This window comes from Drosophila guanche, unplaced genomic scaffold (genome assembly GCF_900245975.1).
Source record: "Drosophila guanche unplaced genomic scaffold, DGUA_6, whole genome shotgun sequence".
NCBI lineage: Eukaryota > Metazoa > Arthropoda > Insecta > Diptera > Drosophilidae > Drosophila > Drosophila guanche.
Window position 1 is genome coordinate 9,065,154 of NW_022995743.1, and position 24,220 is coordinate 9,089,373.

General features: G+C 48.1%; 1 protein-coding gene across 3 annotated transcripts in view; it reads left to right on the forward strand.

Moving 5' to 3' along the window:
- Positions 1-24,220, forward strand: part of LOC117581330 — a 121,625-nt gene that overhangs the window by 77,578 nt on the left and 19,827 nt on the right. For 2 of the 3 annotated variants that reach the window (XM_034268455.1, XM_034268447.1), the window contains exons 3-6: positions 14,291-15,120; positions 20,157-20,334; positions 20,501-20,727; positions 21,512-21,668. In XM_034268455.1, coding sequence (XP_034124346.1) covers positions 14,291-15,120; positions 20,157-20,334; positions 20,501-20,727; positions 21,512-21,668 — 1,392 coding nt within the window. The remainder of the gene's footprint in view (positions 1-14,290; positions 15,121-20,156; positions 20,335-20,500; positions 20,728-21,511; positions 21,669-24,220) is intronic. The other variant, XM_034268464.1, reaches the window with a different exon arrangement.

The window sequence follows — 24,220 nt, forward strand, 5'->3', positions numbered from 1 at the left end:
AGTGGCAGTGGCATGACTGGAAGGATGTGTGAGTGAAAAGCACGAGTTAGACAAGTCATCAAATAAATCCCTTTTAGGTATAAAGTTCTTTACTTTACTTTACTCCACTTTGCTTTGCTTACACCACCAGCCACCCGCCACCCACCACCCACCACCAGTTCTGTCTGTCTGCCGCATGCCCCTCTCTTTCTCTCTACATTTCTGTATGCTGCAACTGTTTGAGCCGAGAATTTAGCAAGTTTTTTGTCTTGTTTGACAAGCGCCAAGGACAATGACAAGCCATTGAGACAGAGAAGGATACACACAAAGAGCGAAAGAGATGGGGATAGGGAAACGGCAGTTGATTCTTTGACTGCGAGATTTCCACTCTGCTCCATTGATTAGTTGGCAAACATTGCACTGGAGTTTAAATTGTTGGATAATCATATCATGGCATGTCATCGCAGTGCTCTCTCTCCCTCTCTCCCTCTCTCTCTCGCTCTTTGTCTCTTTGCTTATCTGTCGTATCTCTCTTCTTCCTTGTCATTTCTGCTCCATTTAGCCCTCCGATGTCATCCATCATGGCCATTATAGCCAATTGAGCAAACATTGTGAATTTGTCATGGTTAAAAATCGTTTTGTTCAGAGTTAATTTTGTTGCGATGACTTTTAATTGGCTTTCAATGCGGTCTGCCATCGGTTCGCTCTCTCTCTCTCCGCTGGTCTATCACTATCTCGTTTCCCTGTCAATTTCCATTTGAGCGGATGTGTGCCGAACAAACTCAATTGATTTCCCTTTGCCCTGCCTCAAGGTGGCTCATAAGCCACAAAATGCATTTCTCTGGCAATGTGTATGCTGCATGTTGCACGCTTTACGGCGCCACTGCGTTGCCACTTGCCACTTCATCTGCTTAGTTTCTGCTTCATTCTCGCATCAGCCTTGGATCAAGTTCTGCAGGAAATCATTGCACCCAAGAGCGGATATATGTGTGTATCCTTGCCTCCTGCCGTGCACACTCTTTTCTGGTTTTTTTTTTTCGCCAGCTGTCTTCGCCACTTCAGCCCGCCGCTTAAGTTGCACAAAATGTAATACATTTGATTGCACTCATGTTCAAGTTCTGCTGCCAAAGTGGCTCCAAAAAAGGAAAAAAGAGAGAGTCGAGAGTAAAGAGAAACGGATGCATGGCGATGCCCCCGGACCATGCTCCAGTTTGCCAGCTCCTTCGTTCCGGCATTTCTCTCACAGCATCTTGGCCAAGTTTTCAATGTGGCCATCAGTTTGCCATCTCTCTCTCTCTCTCTCTCTCTCTCTGTCTCTCTCTCTGGAGTGTGTATCTGTGGAGTGGCTTATATAAGCTTGAAAATGCCACAAATTGATAGATCCGCCAACAGGAGCAACAGCTATCTGGTTATTAGAGGCAAACGACTGCTGCATGGATGAGCAGGGGATATTCAGACTCGGACTTAAGGCAGATTCACAGATGGAAATATCCACAGACACATCTCAAATGGATTACCCAACACCCGACACACTTTGCCATTCATTAGTGGTGGCTCTGCACCACTCCATTCCATTCCATTCCATTTCGCTTTCATTAGCCGGCATTAATAACCATTAGACCTGCTCCAGCCAATCTCCAACACTGTGTCTGTGGCTGCTCCTCTCTCTCTCTCTGTCTCTCTCGCATCATTCACAATTAAATGGCATTTCGAGGCGGCGGCGTGTGGCATCCATCGAGCTCAATCAAAACTGACATGCCAAGTGGCCTAAAGCACCGAGAAGTTGGGCCTCAACGTCACGCAACAAAAATGGACGGTTGGCAAAGGGCAGGGTCCGAGTCCTTGCCTACAACACCGCTAATAGCTCCTAACTGTCCGGACAGTTGCATCATTAGACTGCGTTCCGTATCCGGCAAACAGCAGTCCACACCCGCCTGGAACACCGTCCATTCACATTGGGCCAGGTCAAAGCATCGACATGTTAATAGCTTTGAACTTTTCGCAAATTGCAGGCACTGTACCCAGGGCCCACACCCCACCTGCCGGACTCTGCTTGAACTGCATTTACCGTTGGACTGTTAATTACCGTTATTGAACTTGTTTGATTGGCACAAGTTGAAAAGTTGGACGGGCGCTGACCGCACCAGCCCAATCCCTTCTCGAATGGTTGTGGATGCCACAGTTTTCCTGTGGCACTTGCAACTGCGAAATACATGCACTCGTACGAATCATTTCCATGTTCGTTTGGAGCGAAATTCTCTGCCTGGCTGCACTCTCCCTGCCTCCCAGCCTCCCAGCCTCGCCGCGCCAATTACGCTCTTTGTATATGCACTTTCCATTAATGGAATGAAATCTTTAAGGATTGCTACACAAGTTATGGATTGCCGAAAACTGGCATGGCGTGGGCAATGCTGTGGAAAGTGCATTCAGCGGACAGAGACAAGAAATGCATTCAATGCTCGATGGCTGCCTGACTGACTGGCAGGCAATTGGCAGGCGAAGGAAAGACAAGCCCAAAGTTCTTAGAAATTGTCCTGCTTGTGCCCTGTCAGCGCAGTGTTTTTGCTCTTTCTTCTGTCTTCTGTCCTCTGTGGACGTGTACGTGTACGTGTAGCAAGCACTGTTCCCATTGCTTTTCCCACTTGGCAAACTGCAACTCCTCGCATTTGATGTTTAACTTGACTTTTTACTGTGATGTGTGTGTACTGCAAAACTTTGCCACAACTCTGCTTTTCCCTCACTAGGAATTAGAGTTGGAATTGGGGTGCGGATGGGGGATTTATGGTGCCCGCACGGGTGTGATGCCAAAGAAACTTTATCCTGCCGCCATATGCTCAAGGATCCTGGATGCGAGCACTTGCCGGCGCAGATGTAATCAGTTTCACACATTTAACCAAATCATTTATGAAGAAAAATCCCAATAATAAAGTCAATTCACGAGTTTCCCCTGCATTGGCAATTAATGCAAAATCTTCAAAGAATAAAGCGTAATTCTGGGATTCCAATGGAATCCTTTATGCCAAGCTTTTCCTGGATTTATAGCTGCCCTAAATATTAGGGATCTCCTTAATTCCACCTTTCATCTCAATGATGTGCAATCCAAACTTTGCCCACTCCTTTGCACCTTACGTTGTACGTCGATTTAATATTTATCTTTTTGTTGTTCGTCGCCCGAATTCAATTTCTTCTTCACTTTTCTACTTTCACTCCGGTTCAATTTACAAAATTGAATACTGGCGAGGGAACTCGATTTTCTCACACATGTCTCCGCCGCCTGCCCTTCTCCAGAGAGAATCTTTGGACCTGCCTTTGTCTTGGCCGGGTTGCGTAAGTTGGCGAATTATCTGTTATCTGTTGGCCAGTTGAAAGGGGAGCTGACGGGAGGCTGGCTGCCTGCTGGAGCCAGTAAGTGGCTGAAGCTAGTAACAAGACAGACAATGGGATGAAATGAAATTTAGGTGCGCACATTTATCGATTTCTGAAAGAACAGCAGGCAGTCTGATCTTTAATAAAATATATCAATAGAGTGAAAACTGCAATTTAAAGGGGAAATCTTGTAAATTCATTTTTTCACAATTTTTACACTTTTTGTCCACAGTGGCGTCCTCATTTGGTCCCTTGCCCTTGTCTAAAACCTTCATCGACTGCCAATTGCTTCATATCCTACCTTAAACCCACACACACTGACACACATACACCAACTCATGCAATTGCCTTGGCACGCATTTTCATTTAAATACATGTACATATTCACACATATATGAAAATTGCCATTTTCCTTCAGTGATTTTTATTGGTTTCCTCCACCCATTCTAAGCTACGGCTTTTCCTCTGCTGCCACACCCGCACCCACACACATCATTGCCAGCATCGTTGACAGTTTTACGTTGTGTGTGGGTGAGGGACGTACAGTGACTTACATAAGTAGGTATACACACTCAGGCAGCAACGGCTCCTTTGTGTGTCATTTAGCTTTTGTCTCACGCGTGCCACCAACCCTGCTGCCAGCTGCTGCCGCCCTCCGCCCTCCCTTTAATGACTGCTCTTCAATTTCCCTGTTTTTTTTTTTTTGTGCCAAGTTTGCAGTTTTTGCAGCATTTTTATATGAATTTTATGGATACGTGATATATTTTTCTGATGCGCTCCTCCCCTTCTCAAATTTTATTATCAAAGTAATATCGCTACCCAACCCACAAACATTTGTGCTGTCTTTTTATTGTGTGTTGTGCAACTGTTTGCCTCAAAAAGCAAGCCGTCGGCTTGCCTTAGGTTCGAAGCTCGAACATCTGCGCCCCGTTATGTTCGAGAGAGTCTCCGAGCGAGACGACAATAGCAAATGCTCTATTTCTACTTTGCATTGCGCTCTCCGCAACACCAACAATACACGTTTGATGTTGGCTGTGCCCGCAAACAAAGCTCTTGCTTATCTCTCAACACGATCTTCGTTACTTTACCTGCTTCGCCCTCTCAGCAAAAACAACAACAGCAATACGCGTTTCGCGTCTGGCGACATTTTTCGAAAGACTAAAGTAGAAAACAGTCCCGTTATTGTCTGAGCACTCTGGCTACATAATGAATAAGCCACCTGATAAATAGTAATGTAAACTTCAAGTGTCTTTATTTTCCACATACATATGTATATTGAATGGCACAAAGACATAAAGTGTTTTTGTGTAGTGGAAAAACTTTTCGAAAATCACTTTTCCATCAATTATTATCTCTCTCTCTCGCTCTCTCTCTATCTTCCTCCTTGTCTTGTTCGCTTGACTTTACTGCGATATAAAAAACGAATAAATATTCAAACTTTGCTCAAAGAAATTATTTATTTTTATTGCCCGGCTTTTGGTGCTGTGTCCCTGCCGCCCCTTTTGATTATTTTTATTTTTCCGCCTCGAGTTGCTTTTATTTGTAAGCTATTTTCATTTGAGAAGAAAGTTTCATCGGAACACCGAACACTCCCCCTCCCTCTCCCCCTACCCAGCTGATGGAATGCCCTTCCCAGCCACCGCCACTAGCTTTATGTTATTGACTTTAATAACATTTTAGCTGCAGGGCATGAGAAAATATTTGTATATTTTTTTTGTCCTTTCTGCATTTGTTGTCGTCCTCCCTTAAGGAGCACAATCGGGAGTTTATTCTGATTCGGTTTGACTTTGTTTTTTGCCGGCTGTGCCGATACAGCGGCATCAGGAGACCTGAAATTGATTTCGTTACCGTTCCACTCCCTCCCCCCGGCCCGCATAATTTATGCAGCCAGCCGGCCAGACTCCAAAGCTATTAGCTGGGGCCTCGCTCCCCCAAGGATACTCGTAATTGCTCAAGCGAAATTTCATTACCAAAAACGAGAAAACGAGACAGAATGCAGTCGCGGCAGACAGGCAGGACAGGCAGGACAGGCAGGACAGGGTTCGCGTGTGATAAATTCCAAAAGAGGTCGAGTCCATGTCGCAAATTTTCATCCCAGTCTTGTGCGGCAGCCATTTTGTTGGCGCTGCACTAGAAAATGGCGAAATTGTAAACTGGCTGGCGGCTGGCGGCTGTGGCTGTGGCAGCGACAGCGGCATCGTTGTCGCCATTTTTGTTTATGGCCGCATTTGTCACGGAAAATTGTACTGCCAACTGGCAGAGATGGCAGCCCCATCTCCAGCTCTTGTGTGCTCCTTTTACGCCTCTTTTTTTCACGTTAACAATGGGCGCGTGAAAAATGTGAATGAACCGAGAACACTCACCTAACGTCTGCCCCGGGGGCAAGGAGTGCGGATCTTCTGGCATGTTAATGAAGCTGCCCGAAAACGAATAGATCGTGGGCAGGAGGCTGGGGGGCAAAGGCTGAGACGAGCTCGTCTGACTACTCATTAGAATTTCCAAAATGTGGCTTCGGCTTAGAATATTGAATTACTTGGAAAATCAATAAAATGCCACAGGCCTCCTCCCCCACAGCACTAAGGTGAGAGGAAGCGAAATGAATGGAAATTGATAACAAAAGCATAACTGACACAGATATGGAGTGCATTCCAACGAATCCCATTCACGTTTGCCTTTCGCATTCACATTCACATTTTCATTTTCATTTGCCATTCTTTTGTGTATGTGTGTGGGAAATTCAGCGAAGCGAATGCCCAAAACGAATGCATAACTTCAGATTTCATCAGAGAAGAATGCAAAAACACACGCATTGCCATTGCCATTGCCATTGCCATTCCCAGTGCCGCCAGGGAGCGGCAGCACCGAGAAGGAAATGAAAATGACGGCTTTTCCACTGCCCATCGGCCGCAGTCGAGTGCAGAGAATTGGAAAAAGTCTCTCTCGCGGGTTAGGGCAACATTCTGCAAGCCAAACACACAAAAAAAAAACAATTTCAAATCTTGTGTCGGCAGAAAACTAATTCGTCGTCAGAGGCAGGGACAGGCCCTTACTCTCTCGCTCTCTTACATTCTGTCTGTCTGCTGAGCCAATTATTGTTTTGTGGCTCTTTCGTTTTATTACGTAGCCGCAGCGTTGGCCCATTTACGGTACACGAGCCTCCACGGAGAAAAGCATTTAATGTGCAACCAGAGAGAGAGAGAAAACAATTTTGTCAGCTTATAAACAGTAAAAATGAAACGGCAAGCAAACCACACACACGCACACACTCATACACACACACACACACACACACACACAGCAAGGCGCCATTGCCACATCACAATAAAGCGCCATTGAGACACAGAAAAAACACACACACAGACACCCATAAACAGCTGTGTGTGTCTTGCCTTCAAGGCTGCCTCTTTATTACATTCACTCGCGTCGTCTTATTTTCATTATTTTCTCCGTGCCAAGGGATCCATGGCATCGGGCTGGACAACTTAATGAAAATCTGCCAAGGAAAATATGAGGGAAGGCTGTGCTGCCGACTGATTGAGATGCCAGCGAAATATTTTAATCTTAGAGCAACCTTTTGGGCTGGGGAGCTATCAGCTATCAGCTATCGAATGCACGGAGCACGGATCTCCAGCAGAGTCCAAAGAGTTGAACGCTTAATTTCATTGACCCACTCACGTCCGTCTGCTGTCAACTCCGGTCAAGTTGTTTGGCCGGGGCACATCGAAGAGCGTCTTCAAATGGGAATGACAGCGCGCAACGGATACGAACTGCAAGTGCTGCAGTGTCCACAGCATTCCCGCTGTAGTTGTGTCACGTTGATGAGCTTGTTGTCGAGTGGAAGTCCACTGGTAGTCCCTGAACTGTTGCCCGCCTGAAAGCTGTTCAAACAACTTGGCCAACAGTGGCAGAGGCAGAGGCAGAGGCATTCGCTTCTTTTGCCATTCTTGAACCGCGTCCACTTCCTCCATGTCTCTTTTGTGATGTCTGTTTGATGTGCAACAGTTGCACTTGAAGTGGCCATTCGAGATGCAGTTGCTGTGGCAGTTGCAGGCAGCTCGAGTGGCGAACTAATACATGAATAGAGTGAAGAAGAGCAAGCCATGAAAGAGGAAGGACCCTTGAGGAATAGCCCCCGCTTTCATTTCAATCATTCGTGGAGAATGAGAGAATGCTGCCAGCTGTTGCAGTTGTCTCGAGAGATGCCATCAAAATTGAATTCAAAGCCGGGCGATGCGTGGGAAATTGAGCGGAAACTCTGCTCGCGACTTATAATAGATTAAATATAAGGCAAAAAATATTTTGGAGGGCAAAAACGATTCTTGAATCTATGCCGTAATGTGGGCCACTTGCCACATGTCTCCATCCATGGCTGACATCGAATTGGCACACTCATACAGGGATTTTCCATTAAGACTCGGAGCAGAAGAAAAGCGGACGGGTGAGCCGCTCAGCTGCCACTAAGCGGAACAGAGCAGAACGGAGCCAAGCGGCTCTCCACCATCTCGGAGCTTATGGAGGCAATCAGCGAGTGCCACCACTCGTCTGACAGAGACAGAGACAGAGGCAGGGGCAGGTGCATGTATATTTGCATGACATTTCGCCAGGAGATGCCAGCAGATGCCAGGAGATGCTGCACTTCAAACGGATATTGCGACATACATATTGCCCTTTTTCCATGGCACACACACCCGCACACACCCGCACACCCACTGCTGCTTCCGTTTTCGTTTCTGTTTCGTTTGCTGCCACTTGCTGCTGCTCCCCAATGTCTGTCTAGTTTTCGTTTTCGCTCGCTCTTTCGTTGTCTTTGTTTCTTTTCTTTTTTTTGGCTGTGTGGGGGTGGTGCCTTCTAAGTGTTTTCTAAATTACCGTAATTTATTACAGCATGTGCCCCGCTCATGCTGTGTGCTGCTCCTGTCTTCTCGTCTTCAAATGCATGGCAATTGCAAAAGTGTGTCAGAAGTTGCATCGCTTTTGGCATTGGCTTTTTGCCGGCTCACCTGCTGCCCCACTGCTGCAGCAGCAACTCCTCCTCCTTAGTCCTTTTTTGCATCTGCCAGTTGTTGCACATTTGACGCTTAATACTTTGCTGACTGACTGCTGGGGGGGAAGCTGCTGCCTGCAAAAATTGTCAACTCTGAATTCTACTAATTGTTTTGCCGCCAATTACGTGCACGAACGTGTGGTTCTCCCTCTCTCTCTCTCTCTCTCTCCCTTGCTGTGTGTTTCTCTTTATTAGAATTTATTTTCTACACCCGTTTGCCTGACATTTCGGTCTCTTGCATGTAATTTGTGAACATTTCTCGACAGCTGGTGCCACATTTTGTGGCGTCTGTTTGGGCTTCAGCTCAGACTGGCAGAGTGGCAGCTGAATGTGCAATCAATATCAAAAATAAAGTCATCTGTTCTGTCCACTGTGCGGCCTTAAGCAGCAAATCATTTATACATTTCACATCTCACGGCATAACGCGCATACGCACCGTTGTGCAGCGCCGAGAGGGAGGGAGAGAGAGAGAGAGAAAGAAAAATAAGTAAATGGTTATTTAATATTTATGTTTTAATGCTGTGCAGCGGAGTGGCAGTAGTGGGAGGCAACTTGCATCATTTTTCATGCCCAGCAGTCGTAAGTGCCGCACAGGTCCCTGGCTATTAATGCCAGTTGATTGGTCAGCAGAGGGTGCCCACAGCAGGAGCCAGACACAATGAACACAGATACGGTACAGCCGGCACACACATGTATTTATTATTTGGCCAACGTTAGTGATTATTTACGCCTGATAAGGCAAAGCGAGAGAGAGGCCGAGGCCGAGGCTGTTTCGGAGGGTGTAAAAATGATTGAATGCGGCGAACTGGACTCGCCATGCCGAGGATCTCAAATTGGAATTGAATGTGGATGTGAATGTGAATTGTGTATGGCTTTCTTCTTCTCTTATTCAGTTGGATGGATATTTTTTTGCTTAGACAAACGAATAGCCCAATGTCCTGAGTGATTTATTTAGTGAAATGCCAAAGGAGAGGGAAAAGGTTTTGTCTGGTTGCCATATTTTTTGGTGGTTTTCAGTTTCATATAAAAGCAAGTAAAATGTTAACTTCAAGTTCAAAACTCGTACGTAAATCTGCTTTTGTTTTCTCAATCATCCGAGTGCCGAGTCCACTCTCATTTTCCTTACTTCTGCCACCACATCATGCCAAAAATAAGTAAGGAAAACAGGAAAACAACCCATTGAACCGTAGAGACAATCAAAACACACCAACAATCCCACACAAAGGGGGAAAGGAAAGCGAGCTTCCTCTCTCTCTCTCTCTCTCTCGCTCTTTTGCGCTTTCCACATCAATGGAAGAGTGAAAAAGGGCTGTCCGCTCGTGGCGAGAAGGGAAGGCGATAGATGGATGGGGCTGAGTGGTTGGTCGGCTGGTCGGCTGGTCGGCTTGAAGGCACGTTTAATGAATTGGAAGGTAATAAGCAAAGCATTAAGGCTATTTCTTCATCATCTATCTCCCGTTTCCCGTCTCCCGTCTTCCGTCTCGAGTCGACCATCTCCCATCGATGGCCGATGGCTGGCCTTCACTTTGATTATTGATTTTCATTGAAGGCGTGGAGTAGAGCATTTTTTGTTGCTCTTGGATTTTGCTGTCTTATTGGATTTGTGTCTGAAGGAAGGGCCAGGGCCGGGGAAGAAGGAGCTGGCAAAGTTAATAAGATTTGCTTTTTGTGTGTGTTTCCCTTTCGTTCTCCTTCATTCTCTTTTTTTTGCTGTTATTAGGGCGGGGGAGGGAATTAATTAAAGCCCATAAAAAATGGTCGAGTGCCAGGAATGCAATAAAGTCAACGAGAATTGAGAATGGAGGAAGGGAAAAATGGAACATGGGAGAGAGAGAGAGAGAGAGAGAGAGAGAGAGTAGCCTCACAAAACTATCCAATGGCCAAGTGGACTCTGTGGGGCGGCACGGAGCGAGCACGCATCATTTAAGCGCTAAATTATAGCATACTTTTATGCGGCAGGTTATAATTCACAGTACGTGCGAAATGCACTTGCACGGGCAATGGAAAATTATCATTTTAATTGCGCATTTCCCGACACAAACAAAAAAAAAGCGGAATAGTTTGGGGAAGAGCGGGAAGAGCGGGAGAAGCGGCGGCAAAGTCAAAGCAAAAGTAAATAAATTATGCTGCAGCCAGAAACAACATTTTATTGCCCTGCGCTTCATTTTATTTGCATTCATTTGCCGCTCTCCTGTGGCAGTGAAACTTGTATAGGAAGTGCAACGCCCCCCCGCGCGTCTGCCCCGCCGTTAAATGTGGAAAATTAAAAAGCCAGCGCCTCGAAATGAAAACATGATAAAGTCGGCTAGAGAGGAACAGCAAATGGAAGCATGCCCCACAAAGTTGCCATCGAAATTTGGTCACGTCACGTGCTGTGGAATGCGCTCGCTCTCTCTCTCTCTCTCTGTGTGGAGTTATTTACGTGCCGCGCACGTTCATAGAGGAAGAGAGGCAAACAAACAAACGGAGAGAAAGATAAAGAGATAGAGGAAGCGACAGAGGGAGAGGGAGAGATTGGCAAACAAACAGAATGAAATTTGTTCGCTGGCTGACTTTTTGCTTGTTTGTTGACTGTTGACTGTTGACTGTGTGTCTGTGTGCGGGGCAAAACTGCAGCCATGTTTCGCCAGAGTTGTCGTTGGAGGCGCAACGCGACGTATACTTCATTTGCGGTTGGCACTGGTCACACAGCACGTCGACGAGGCTAAGTGCGCTACGCCTAATGACCATCAGCAACCAACGAACAGTGCAGAGGAGACGCCAGCGCTTAGGTAGCTGAAGCGTGGATACTCTTTCGTTTTGTGGCAAGAGCCAGCCCAGAGCATACCCTTGCCACATTGCAGGGTCTCTCTCGCACTCTCGAAAGGTGCTGGAACAAAGTGCCGACCCTTTTGGCAAAGTCGCCAAGCGACATAAATATTACGAATGAAGTCACGAAAGCAGCAGGCAGCCAAGGGACGCTTCCTCCTCTTTTTATAGATGGTAAATGACCTACGAAACGAGTTTCCTGCATTAAATACGAGCCATATACGGAGTAGCCGTAATGTTTTATCTAATTTTTGTAATGCTGCTGCGCGTGCTGAAGTGAGAAATATGGCCAGGGAACGTGGTCAACATGGCGGGTAGGGAGCCCCAAGGCAGGGCTATCAATTTCTATTAGGCCCATGCCATTCTCGCTTGCCACTCGTTTAAAGTGCAGCCGAACACGCTCCCAGTGGGCAGGGGGATGGATGGCAACGGGGCTTGCCGAAAGAGCGGAAAAAACAAAACGGCGAAGCTGCAACGACAACAGCAGCGGCAGAGCAAAAATTGCTCTTAATTGGCGGCAACCATTAAATGCAATTTATCAAACAGACGACAGACACACACACAGAGACAGAGAGACAACAGTTGACAATTAATTTGACACAATTGCAAAGCAGAGACAGCGCCGAGCGGCGGAGGCCACAGAACCGAGCGCACCTGTCCGATGCTGTCCCCAATTGCTCCTGACTACCAGCCTTTCCCCTTCCTGGCCTTTGGCAATGCTCCCTCTCTCTCTGTCTCTGTGTTTGTGTGTGTGTAATGAAGCATTATGTGGCATGTGCTGGCAGGGCAGCAGCTGGGGAAAGTGGTTGAAACACTGCAGAAGGTCAAAGGTGCACGGAAAAGGAACTTCAATATTCAACTAACGAATTGATTAATAATCAGCCAACATCTGTGCATGCCACTTGTACCGCCTGCAAGCTCTTTGTGCATTCAAATGAAGACAAATGTAGACCAAATGGGGAGCCGATTAAAAGGCTTTTAGTTTCCAATGGCAGTAATGAGGATGCCACACACGCTGCTCCTCGTGCTGTTTACTGGCTAGCCACGCAGCATTGCCACAACAGCATTGCCACAACAGCCGCCACCGCATGCCAGGCAAAGTGCAGCCCCATGCCCCATGCCAGGCAGCCACGCAGCTCCTGCCACTCGGCGCTTGCATTAAGTGGCGGTTGGCAAAGTTGTCGACGTTGTGGAACTCGCACAATGCACACGCCAAGAGATTGCATGTAGCCGTAAGGTGGAGGCTCCTTTCATCGTCCTCTCGTCCTCTCGTTCAGGTGCAAGTTGCAGCTGCCACACAGTACTTGGAGTTGCCAGCTGTTCGTATGTATAAATGCCTTAAGGACATTAACCTAATCAACGCTCAGTGCGTGGCACAAAGCTCTCAAGCAGTTTCACGGTGGATCGGGGTTACAGTCGGGCTGGGGAAGTGTGTTGACAGTTGACTTCTGTGATGGTTGGAGCTTCTGTGGGAGGTATTGACTAGCCCTGTGAGTTATTGTTTAATGTTTGGACTAGCCACATCCATACACAAATCAAAGTGGAGCCATGGGAGACAGTAAACCGGTGAGCAAACCAATGCGGATTACGAGCATCATGATGCCTCGAATGCAACATAAAACAAAGGCAAAGGCAAAGGCTGTGTGAAAAAAACGATAAATGGAATGCGAATCAGTGGATCGAGGGGAGGCACTTCCCTGGCAGTGTCTAATGAGCGAATGAATGGAGAATCTCGACAAGCAACCTCTGCCGTGGCCTCCAATCTTCGCTGCATGGATCTCTCAGAGAGCGAGAGGTGGCTGGCACTGGAGAGTTTCCAGTCCTCGAGTGTGTGTGTGTGTGTGTGTCATCATTAAGCTTAAGGTGGCTGCAGCCTCTCTCGGTGAGTCGGAGTCCCTGAGGTGTGCAGGCGGCTGATGAGGCCAAAGCCAAAGCCAACGTCAGTTTTGTGTAATTTCCGGCGCAATCTTCACTTACAACTTAAGTTACAGCACAAATACAAACACAGCAACAAACACACAGGAGGACTGGGCAAAAAGTGCTGCATACTTTTAAGCTGTTGCGAAAACATTTTAGCGCATGCGGTCTGTGTGTGTGTGTGTGTGTGTGTGTGCTTGTGGGAGAAGCCTCGACTAGCCTCTAACTAACTTGCAGTTAGCAGTTAGTGTGGCTGGGCGCACAGGATGTGCCAGGCAGAAATTTATTAGCCACATTGCATACTTTTGTGCGTTCACTTGAAAAATGACAACTTTAATTTAGAGAGATGAAGCAGAGCACTAGAGCGCCCCAGCCCAGCCCAGCCAGCACCCAAAAAACAAGAAAAGGGCTGGAAAGACAAAAGCGTCAAGCAGACAATGACAACGAGAGTCTACTGGCAGCACTCCGCTTCCAGCCGCTGCTTTTGTCAGGCAACCAGCAACCAGCAAGAGAGAGCCAGCGAGAGACACCAGCAGACACACAGACACGCAGTTGACTCCCAGACACACAGGCACAAGGATGTGCTGAAGCTGGAGTTGGAGTTGTCCTTTGATGGGATCACCCCTGCGTGCCCACACACACTGCTGTCTCGTCTCAGATGAATATTAATTACCATTTGAAAGCTTGTCATACACTTGTGTAAATTTATCAGCAACAGCAACAGCAGTAGAGTGGAGTGCAGGCAGCAAAACAGGAACCACACACCAACGACAATAGGATCAGGGAGCGATGCGGGTGGGGGGTTGTCAGAGTAACAAGTCGTAGAAAGTTAGGCATGAAAATAGCCTTGGATGTGTGTGTGTGCAGACGGGGGATTACCAGGGGATTTGCATGCACAGAGAAAACATTTCGAAAGAGATTTATTCGCAGCCCTGCCCCACTTTGATCGCATCCTAAAATGTGCATAAATAAATGCATGAGCTGTGTGCCGCCAGGAGCGTATGTCCTCGACTGTCCTCGTCTTTGGGAGACAACAATGCAATGTAATTGATACGCCCATTCCCCCCCTGCCTGCCTTTGTCCTTTGGGATTCTTTCTACTTTGGAATCCCTAAAACGGACCCTTTGCTTTCCCAGTTGCTAATCGAATGGAATATCCTTTGTATCGTTGCCGCAGGTACCACCTATACACAACCACAGAATATCAATGGCAAGCCCATGCAGAAGCCAAAGCCCGCCGAGCATCGAGCAGTCAGCAAGTGGCTGAGCATATCCAGGCAGGAGCCGCACAGCGTCCAGCTGCACGAGCAGCGGCTGGCGGAGCCAGTTGACCATAAGCCGAGCAGATGTGCCGCCAGGAACTGCAGCAAGGCCAAGTCGAAGTTGGCCCGGTGGAAGGACCAGCTGAAGGTCCATCAGGCCCATCGAGCGGCGCCCCATGTGGAGGCCAGGCGGCGGCAGCGACGCGAAACCCAGGAGGAGGAGGAGATGCTGGAGCCGGCGGCATCTAGGCCCACCTTTGTCGCCGCCACTTCCACATCGGCGGCTGCCACTACGGCAACGGCGGCCACCACCTGGAGCTCCACGAGAAGCGGCCATGGCTATGCCAATGCGTCGTCGGGTCCGGGTCCGGGTCCGGGTCTGGCGCTAACCACGCCCAAGGCCAAGCGGGTGCGCTCCACGCTCCACCTGGCGCCCGAGGATCTCAAGCCCAAGACCAAGGAGCCCGTCGTCATCATCGACGATGTGGAGGAGTTCGACAGCGGCGCTGGGCCGCGGGATGCATTCGGGCAAAAGACCACACGCGAGGAGGCGGAGGCGGAGGCGGACAACAGCGAGGATGAGGAGCCGCAGGAGCCCCGAGTGCTGCCGCTGCGGCCAGTGCCGCCGAATCCGTACGAGGATGAGGAGATGTCCGTCGTGTATGCCGAGCAGCACTCGGAGATTCGGCTGATGTGCGAGGTGGATCTGGACATTGCCTCCAGCATGTGGTACAAGAATGGCCAGGTGAGTGCTTCCATCTCTATTTCCATCTCTATTTCCATCTCCTTGCCTCTTTGTGTCTCGCTCTCTATCTCTTTCTCAAGTGGTGCTGTCAGGGCTGCCAACTTGTCCAGTGCTTTTTGACTTTAATTGCATTCTTAGCCTTTCAGTTTAGCACTTGTCCCCTCGGCATCTGCATTCCACTGTTTCCTCTGTTTGCTCTTTGTTCGTTCTCCATCCGGGGAATGTCCTTCAAGGCCCAAGGTTCCTGCCCCCTGCCCCCTGCCCCCTGCGCCCTGTCTCTGGAAGCACCATTTGTGCGAGTTTTCTTCTGCCCGAGACGTCTCGAGTGGAAGTTTTTGCTCCTCTATTTGCCCCCAGCTCTCATCTGTGTGTCGTCTGCTGGCCATCGCTTATTTGTCGCGCTAACTGCCGCATTATGCAAATGGGATAATCGCCATTATTCCATACTTTCTGATGTCAAAAGCGCTCGAGCTCGAGCACGAGCTCTTGCTCGTTCGTGCGGGAGTTTTGTCTTTCAGTTTCCCGTCTGCCGCTGCAGCTGCAGCTGCAGTTGGAGGCTTCTTATTGGACAACTAATTGAGTAGGGAAACCGTTGTTGTTGCCAGGCAAAAATCGTAGCCTACCTTCGGGCGTCATGCAATTATAACGCTACAACAGGGCTGCCAACTCGCTCTCAAAGTGCGTTGATTACACCCCAAGGGCAGGGCTAACAGGCTAACATTTGTACAACTTTCAACAAAACAAAAAAGCAGAAAAAAAGAACAAGAAAGCACTCGTACATATTATGTAGACATGTGTACATGGTATGTATGTATTTATGTAGTTTTTCCTGTTGCTGCGTGAGTGTTTCCATAACAATCTCCGACTCTCTCTCTCTCGCTCTGTGTCTGTTGTTCTTGCAGCTGTTTTCCTGTAAATACAACAAGTTGGCTGGCCAAGTTGTTGATGGGCAAATAATACTCGTAGTTGCAACACTTTCTGCACGTGCCCTTCCCCAGTTGCAGGTTACACCTGCCCCAGCAGCAGCAGCAGCAGCATGTGTGAGCTACATTGTTGCAGCTACAAATGGGAGAGTGGGTTGGTGTGGTGTGGAGAGGAATGGAATGGAAGCTGCTGTTGTTTGTCTACTCGTTGCGGTTGCATTTGCATTTGCATTCTATATTAGATTCCGTTTGCTGGCTCTAAATTGCCTGTCAGCAGCTTGCAACAGGATGCGAAAGACTGTGACTCTGTCCCGTCTGATTGCATTCTCTGGCATCGCTGGCTGCGGATTTTATTTGATCGCTAACAACTGGCACCAGCACGCCGAAAATGATGCAGTTGCTGCATCGATTGCGGGCTGTCAAATCTTCCTAGGACTCCAAGGACTCCATCCGCTCCGCTCTCCGTTTTTGCTGCAGTTTGTTGGCTTTATTGTGCGATATTTCTCTCGCCTGGCGACAATTGCCAGACATAAACTTGAGCCCCAGCCCCAGCTCCCGCCATCAGGGAGCATGCGGCTGGGTGGCACTGAGGCAAGGAGCCAACTGATATGGCGGTTCTATGGTTGCTGCCGTGTTGCATACTTTGTGGCGCTGGCAAACAGATTTATGGCTCGTGGCTCAGGTTTAAGTTCAACAAACTGTGCAGACAGGGCTTCCTCCCCTGCCCCTGACTCTTGGTTACCATAAATTGCATCACAGAGCACAGAGCACAGAGCCCTGGCCTGTCAAAAGCCGCACTAAGCCTCCATTAGTCAATTAGGAGCAAACTTAAGATGCAACATTAATAGACAGCTGGCTCTCTGCTGCTCCCTGCTCCATCTCCCCGGAGTGTCAGCTGCAGCTGCAGCTGCCGCTTCAAGTAAATCACATCAAGTCCGCAAATTAATCACTCGGCGGCTCGGGTTGCCGCTGCCAAATGAAGAAAAGCCACAGTGGGGCACCACTTAGGGTTGGAAGAAGGCGGCAAGTTGCCTACTTTGTACCTTTGACAAGTTTATTGAGTTACGTACATTGTCGAGCGGTGGAGCCGTGGAGCAGGGGAGGAGCAGGGTAGCGGTTGATCTCCGCGCTGCTCGGACGGACGCTGCGATGGCAAATAAAATCAACGCCATTGCAGCGAGAGCAGCAGCCATCTCTGGCATCGCGGCCATCATGGCAAGCATTTCCCAGCGGTGCAATTGTATTAGTTGTGTTAAAACAAAAGCCAGCCATGTGTAAGCAGCAGCAGAGCAAACGAGACACGAGCCACGAGCCACGAGCCACGAGGCAGTGGCAATTGCAACAATGAGGCAGGGCTGAGGCGTATGTGCAGACAAAAGCCAACAGGAGAAGGCAGAAAGGGGCAAGTAGATCCCCTTACACACCGCCAGGCGAATGCCCTGCTTATCTGCTCTGCTTGGAAGAAACATCCACGGCAGGACTCTCGCTCTCTCTCTCTTTTCTCTTTGTGCTAATGAAGATTTCTCGGAGGGTAAGAGCATTGCTCTTTCCGCTACACAACCCCTGGCCCAAGGACATTATCCCCAGCTGTCGCTCTCTCTCCAGAAACAGGACTAGGACCAGGCCCTCATTCTCCTTCTCCATTGACTTTTGTCCGATGCTCCCACACGCACACACAGAGACACAGAGACACAGAGACAAGCCTCCTGCATGCCATGGCCATGGCTGTACGCTGCTTTCTGCCGCTTCTGCTGCAAGTGCAACTGCGGCAATGACATGCGACAAGTGTTGCACTGACAGCTTGCAACATGAGCGACTTTTGTTGTACTTTCTGGAGCGTTGCACAATGCATTAGAGAGTTCCCGAGAGCTTGCAGCTCCCCCCACAGCTCGCTGTGTGTGTTGGGTGTGTGGCAAGGAATTTATTGTTGAAAATTATCAAGAGGCTAATATATTTGGCGAAAGCAATTTCAAGTTAGTAGCTTCGGGGGGCAGCCATCACCCCCAGGAGCTGCAACGAGTGCAAGGCATGTGGCATGTGGCATGTGGCATGAGCATGGGCGGGGGTGAGCAATGTTTGCTGACAAGATTTTTGCAATTCCGAGCAAGTGAAACATATATAAGTAGCTATTCCTCCTGACAGAAGCAAACACAGAGACAGAGAGAAGCGAAAGGGATGCTCTTCCCTCTCTTCATTTGATGGAAAAACGATTCCAGCCTTAAATTGAATTGAAAGCCACAAAAGAGAACCCCAAAAGCAGAATATTCGCTGTGTTTGGTGGCCCAAAAATTAAATGTAAATCGCAAAATAGCCAAAAGTTGAACCAAACAGAAAATGCAATTAGAATATTACCCCAAAAAAAAAGGACAATCGAGAGAGAGGGAGAGAGAGAGCTGCCCCTTACTGATTCCCACAAATTATGCAAATTGATGCGTGTTCGCGTGCTCGAATATGCAACAATTTATGCGAATGAAGGCAGCTGACATCACACAGATACCGCCAGATACAGCGCCAAAAAAAAACAAAAGGCAGCAGGAGGCAGCATTCATAACCACATGGAGGGAGTACCCGTACAGCCCATACAGATGGCCCTTTTTTGGCCAATACATGGGGCACAATGGACCCGGGACAATCGAGCGTGTAATCCGGCGGCAAGCGCTTGGCGCTGTAAACAAGGATTTGCCACGCTCATTTAACGCTTTTGTTCCCGAGGCCATGTTGCCAAGCCAGAAATAAAACCCCCGCCCAGGCAGACAGGTGGCAAGGGCCTAGGCCTAGGCCGAGCCTGAGCCCTGAGCCCTGAGCCCTGAGCCTGGTTTGAATCTCCGCTCTGTCGGATCGACAGCGACATTCGGGACCTGCCGGCATCGACCTCATAAATTTCCAACTGAATGCTCCGCTGCAATGCCCCAGCAGCCACACACAAAATCCAGTTGCCAGTCGCCAGTTGCCAGTCGCTGGTTAATAAATTTGCAGCAAATGGCCGCCGCGGCGACTGCGGCAAATGCTCAACGGAAGTTGCACACAACGTTGCCGCGTAGGATATCCACGGGGGAGTGGCGGAGGGAACTGAAATTCATATACGCATAAATATTTGCACTGCATTTTGGGGCATAGTGTGGGGCATGGAAAAATCATAAAACTGGAGGCGCAAACTGAAACAGAAAAAAAAAACGCAACGGAAGCGGAAGTACAGCAAACAAATACGAATCTGAATGCACTTTTGTTTGTTTGCATATTTCAATAGAATTTCTATAACCCCGGAATCCCCTGCTCCTTTCCTGTTGCTATTCAGCGGACTGTTTTTTGGCATCCGACATTCAATGGCCAATGGAGTCTCGGACAGCATTCAGCCTTCAGCCTTCCCAGCTCCTTGCCCAATGCCTTCATGCGAAGCCAAAGGTTAATCATTTCACCTACAAAATGGATTTAAAATTATGTTTTCCCTCTCATGCTTTTTGCCAGACATTTAATTGGCACTTAAACGCATTATATTTGTGCATATTTCCCCATAAATTTATTTATATAAAATTGCCTTTTGTTGCCGGGTTTTGAGAAGCATTTGAATGCGGTCATAAATTTCCGCTTGCATTAAGCTCTCTGAACAACCATTGCGACTATTGGTTACAGTTTTTAAGCCACCAGTTCATTGTTGCCACATTATCAGTGGATAAATCCACCAGGGGCGGGGGGAAGTGTATGGTGTGGGCCTCATTTAATTGCCATTATTGTGCATGTCCTTGTGTGATGTTTGTTTGTTTGTTTCGCAGCGAAACGAAACGAAACGACACGAAACGAAACGAAAAAGGAAATGTAATAAAAATCCAACGATGCCCGAGTGCAAATAAATGGATATGAAAATATTAAAAGCAATTGTTTTCCTCAGGCCCGGCGCCCCAACATGAAAGAGACAGCTAGAGAGCGAGGGAGATGGGGAGTGTTGCATTTAACATCAAATTTATGAGCATTTAATGCGCTGCATTAAAAGTTTCTCAAAAGGCGTTCTGCATAATTCCGCCAGTGACATTAGTTTTTATGCCGCAAAAGCAACAACAAAAAAGGGAGAAAAAGTAAAACTTATTTTGCCATCTTATTGCCATCCAACTGCTGCAGGTCGTCCATGCCATGGACCGCACCAGCCGAGTCACCGACTACCGCTTCATCAAGGAGGCTAATGGGGCGCTAACCATCACCAATGTCATGCTGGAGGACGATGGCAAGTGGCAGTGCGAGGCGGAGAATACGCGGCGCTACACGGAGAATGCTCGACCCGTCAAGCTGGTGGTTCTGGGTAAGTACCAACAGAGCTGAGCAGAGCAGGCAGCCACTTGGATGCCCATAAAAGTTTAGACAAACATTAAAGAAAGCAAAAAAGGTCATCAAATGAGCTGGGAAAAGTGACACTCGAAATCCCCCCTAACCCCATCATCTCTTCATCTTCATCTGTGCATTTTCAGATCGCCCCAAGCCGCCGTATCTGCTCATCGACTCCCGTCGCCTCGACGCTGGCAATATCTTTGTGCCCGTCAAGGAGAACTCTGAGCTGAACTTGGCCTGCATCAGCGAGGGCGGCAACCCTCGGCCCACACTCACCTGGGAGGTGCTCCTCAGTCCGGGCGTGGATCGGCATGCCCAGAAGGTGTCCGCCGAAGTGCTTGAGCTGGAGGAGATCAAGAACGAGAAGGTAAGGCAACTGCCATCCCGGCAATCCAGTCGATTACGCAAATTGAGTGGCAACTGTCGGCCGTACAAGTGCTTAGGCTGGCCATGGGTTGTCAGCCACACAGCAGACAGCGGGAAAACACACACACACACACACACACACACACACACACACAGCGACTCTTGGCTCAAATAATGGATCCTTGGCTTGGCTTGGACTTGCTTCTGCACTGCTGGACTGCTGGACTGCTGGACTGCGGTTTGGGGGCCAAAATTTGTTTGTCTGCCACTCGAGCATAATGAAAAGCAGACATTTTGGTCAAGCAGTGTCCACGCCCCACCACCCCACCTGTCAGACACATCGAAGTGTGTCTCTGTGCGAGTGCGGGTGCGGGTGCGGTGTGTGTTTGTCGTTTAGACCCTAAATGCCACAAATTTGCGTGTTTAGCTGGTCATACTCCCACACCACACCGCACCGCACCGCACCGCACCGCAACGGACCACACTCGAATGATCTGATGATTGATTGAAAACTTTGCCAACAAAATTCCCCCATAAATTCTCTGAGCCAGCGGGCAGGTGGTGGTGGAGGGCACTTTAATTTAAATTAATGATGTCGCTGCCTGATAACAGTGCTGACTAATTGGCTCACACCATCACCGCCCACACGCCTCGCCAGCCATCGCCATCGCCACACCACACGAGACGACACAGCCACCTTGGGTTCGGTGCTTAGCCTTAAATTGAAATGGAATTTTAATCACTCTCCCCTACTCTCTCTCTCTCTTTCACCCGACGACTCTTTGCAGGACAAGAATGGCTACAAAATCAACAGCGGGGCCAAGAGCGAGGCCCGCCTGGCGGCCGTGTATCGAGCGCATCACAACGCCCGAATTTTGTGCGTGATGGAGCATCCCACCCTGAAGATACGCCAGAACGCCTCTCTCCTGCTGGACGTGCAATGTAAGTTATAGAAACAAGAATTAAGATCACTTCGGCTGAGGAAATGAGAAAATACTAATATTGGGGTTAATGGGTAATGGGGTAAATCCGAAAATCAATTAATGTTCGAAGCAAGCCGTCTTGTCTCATACCAGAAGTTGGTTTAGTCCAGCATTAGATAGAACACAGATCGAGCCAGCTTCGAACATGTTCGCGCAACTGGAACAAACACACGCCAGTGTAAACTTACATTTTTTTGCCGGGTGTATAAAGCAGGTTCGATCAAGAAGTTTTGTATGTACATTTTTATTTCATTTGCGTCTTCCTTTTCGTTGGCCCATAAAGAGCAAGGCCTCTGTTTCACTTTGATTAAGACTCGCAGAAACTCTATTAAATGTTTCATAATTAAATCACATTTAACTTTGACTAACAAATGTCCAACAAGTCAGTCAGTCAGTCATTTGTTCAGTGAGCATATTTATGTTTTCTGTCGGAGAAAAGTTGTGAATAAAAGTCAAACAACGTGAATATCTCACCTTGTTTAATTAGCAGATGCAGAAGCTGAAGCAGAATCAGAATCAGGAGAAAGAGAAAGAGAAAGAGAACAGTAAAGAGAACGTGAACATAAATGAGAACGAGAGTGGACTGCTGCTGATGTAAATAAATAAAAGTAAAACCCGAAAAGCAAATGTTGATTAAAAAGTTAAATTGCTAAAGTTAACACACGCCAGCAGCCAGCAGCCAGCAGCGAGCAGCCAGCTACCAGGCCAACACGAGAGGGGGCAGCACACCCCTCAGGGGTCGCCATGCTGGATGGGGCAGCTAAATATTATGCAGCTGCAGCGAGGCGTACAAAGGAGAGAAAGAAAGCAAAGGTGAAATGATATTAATTGAAAGTGCAGCGGTAAACGGAAAACGGTGTGAAAACAGTGAGAGGCTTACACGATGAAGTGGGAAGAAGTGCGACAGGTCGGGCCAACGGCCATTGCTGTAAATGTGGAATGTGAGCGGATTGCAAGAGCATTCTCAAAGTGATGTTTCTGACAAGAAATATTCATTTATATATTGGCAAGTGGTTCTTTGAAATCCTTCTAGACATCTCACAATACACAAAGAGCCATCCGTGTACGTACATTGAATACTCCACTCTTTGGACTCTTTCGCTCTTTGAGGGTCTCCCAGCAGCTGTCACCCTCAATAAGCCATCAATCAATGTTCTGAACCATGCAGCAGGGCTATGTGGCAATCGCATATGAAATCGAATCAAAACAGAATCCCAACCAGATGTAATCCCCTCCACACCAAAAAAAAAAAAAACACAATAAAACCAAAATGCAGCAGCTGCCGCCGCAACTAGAAAAAGGGAAACCAATGGCCGGTAACCGGGATTTGGTATGAGGATGAGGAGGACGATGACGATGACGATGACGCTGTCGAGGTGAGGCGACAATTAGAAGGACTCACACTAATTGGCAGTAACAAAGCCGCAACCACGTCCAAATCCAGTGCAGACCAGGTACGGACGGCCGACGATCGGTTCGGCCGTGCCCATAGAACAAAGTGCCACAGTTATTTGCTTTATTAATGCCCGACAAGCCGCATAATGCCATGACAAATGCCAAGGTATGCGGGGAGTGGCTGGCAGCAAAATGATTGGAAAAAGTAGAAAAGCCGTAAGGGATTCGCCAGGGCCTATGACGTGTGTGCGCTCCCAGCTCCCTGTCTGTGTCTTTATCCAGGCATGAAAATTGTAAAAACCGCAATAACAACAGCAAAAGGATCCCCTCTGCCACGACCACAACATTTAACAACAAAAGAAGAAACAAGTTGCCCCGATTCATTCAGTTTTTGCCTTTTATTATGCGAGGGGTTTGGGGCTGTTGCCATTGCCGCTGCCGCTGCCGCTGCCGTCGTATAAATTAAAATGCACACACATGAAAGCATTTTGCCTGCTGCCAGTCGGAGGAGGAGGGACCGTTCTTGTACTTCTACTGCTCTGCATCTGAATTTGCATTCATTTGTATCTGTAGCTGTATTTTTTGTTGCGTTTAATTTGCGCATTTTTATGCAGACAGATGACAGACAAGAACAAAACCAAATCTATGTATATGTAGGCCCAGTTTGTGGTACAGCACAGGAATGTGCCCCAAAAATGTAATCTGGCAAAGGCCAAGGAAATATTTGGGGTTTCCATTTGAATGTAACTTCCATTTGGTGTTGCGGATTTGTTCAGCCTTATGGATAGATGGCCAGCTTTCGGTTTTCAATCGAATTGATTCATAAGATGAGATTGAAATTTGTTTGAAAACAGTCTGCCCAAAAGGCACATCAATGGCCTTTTTTTGGCGTATATTTTTAGCCATCAAATTGGTAGACACACTTCTGCCTGCCTGCCTGCCTGCCTCCCCCCGTTCGCACTGTTTCCCCTTGGTTAACCGCACAAAAAGGATACAGGCTGAGGATGCTGCCCCCCCCCCCCCCCCCCCCCCCCCCACCCCACACGACAATAATTTATAGTGCTACTCTGAATGGGCTTTTTGTTGCCGCGACAACCCCACAAACAACAAAAAACA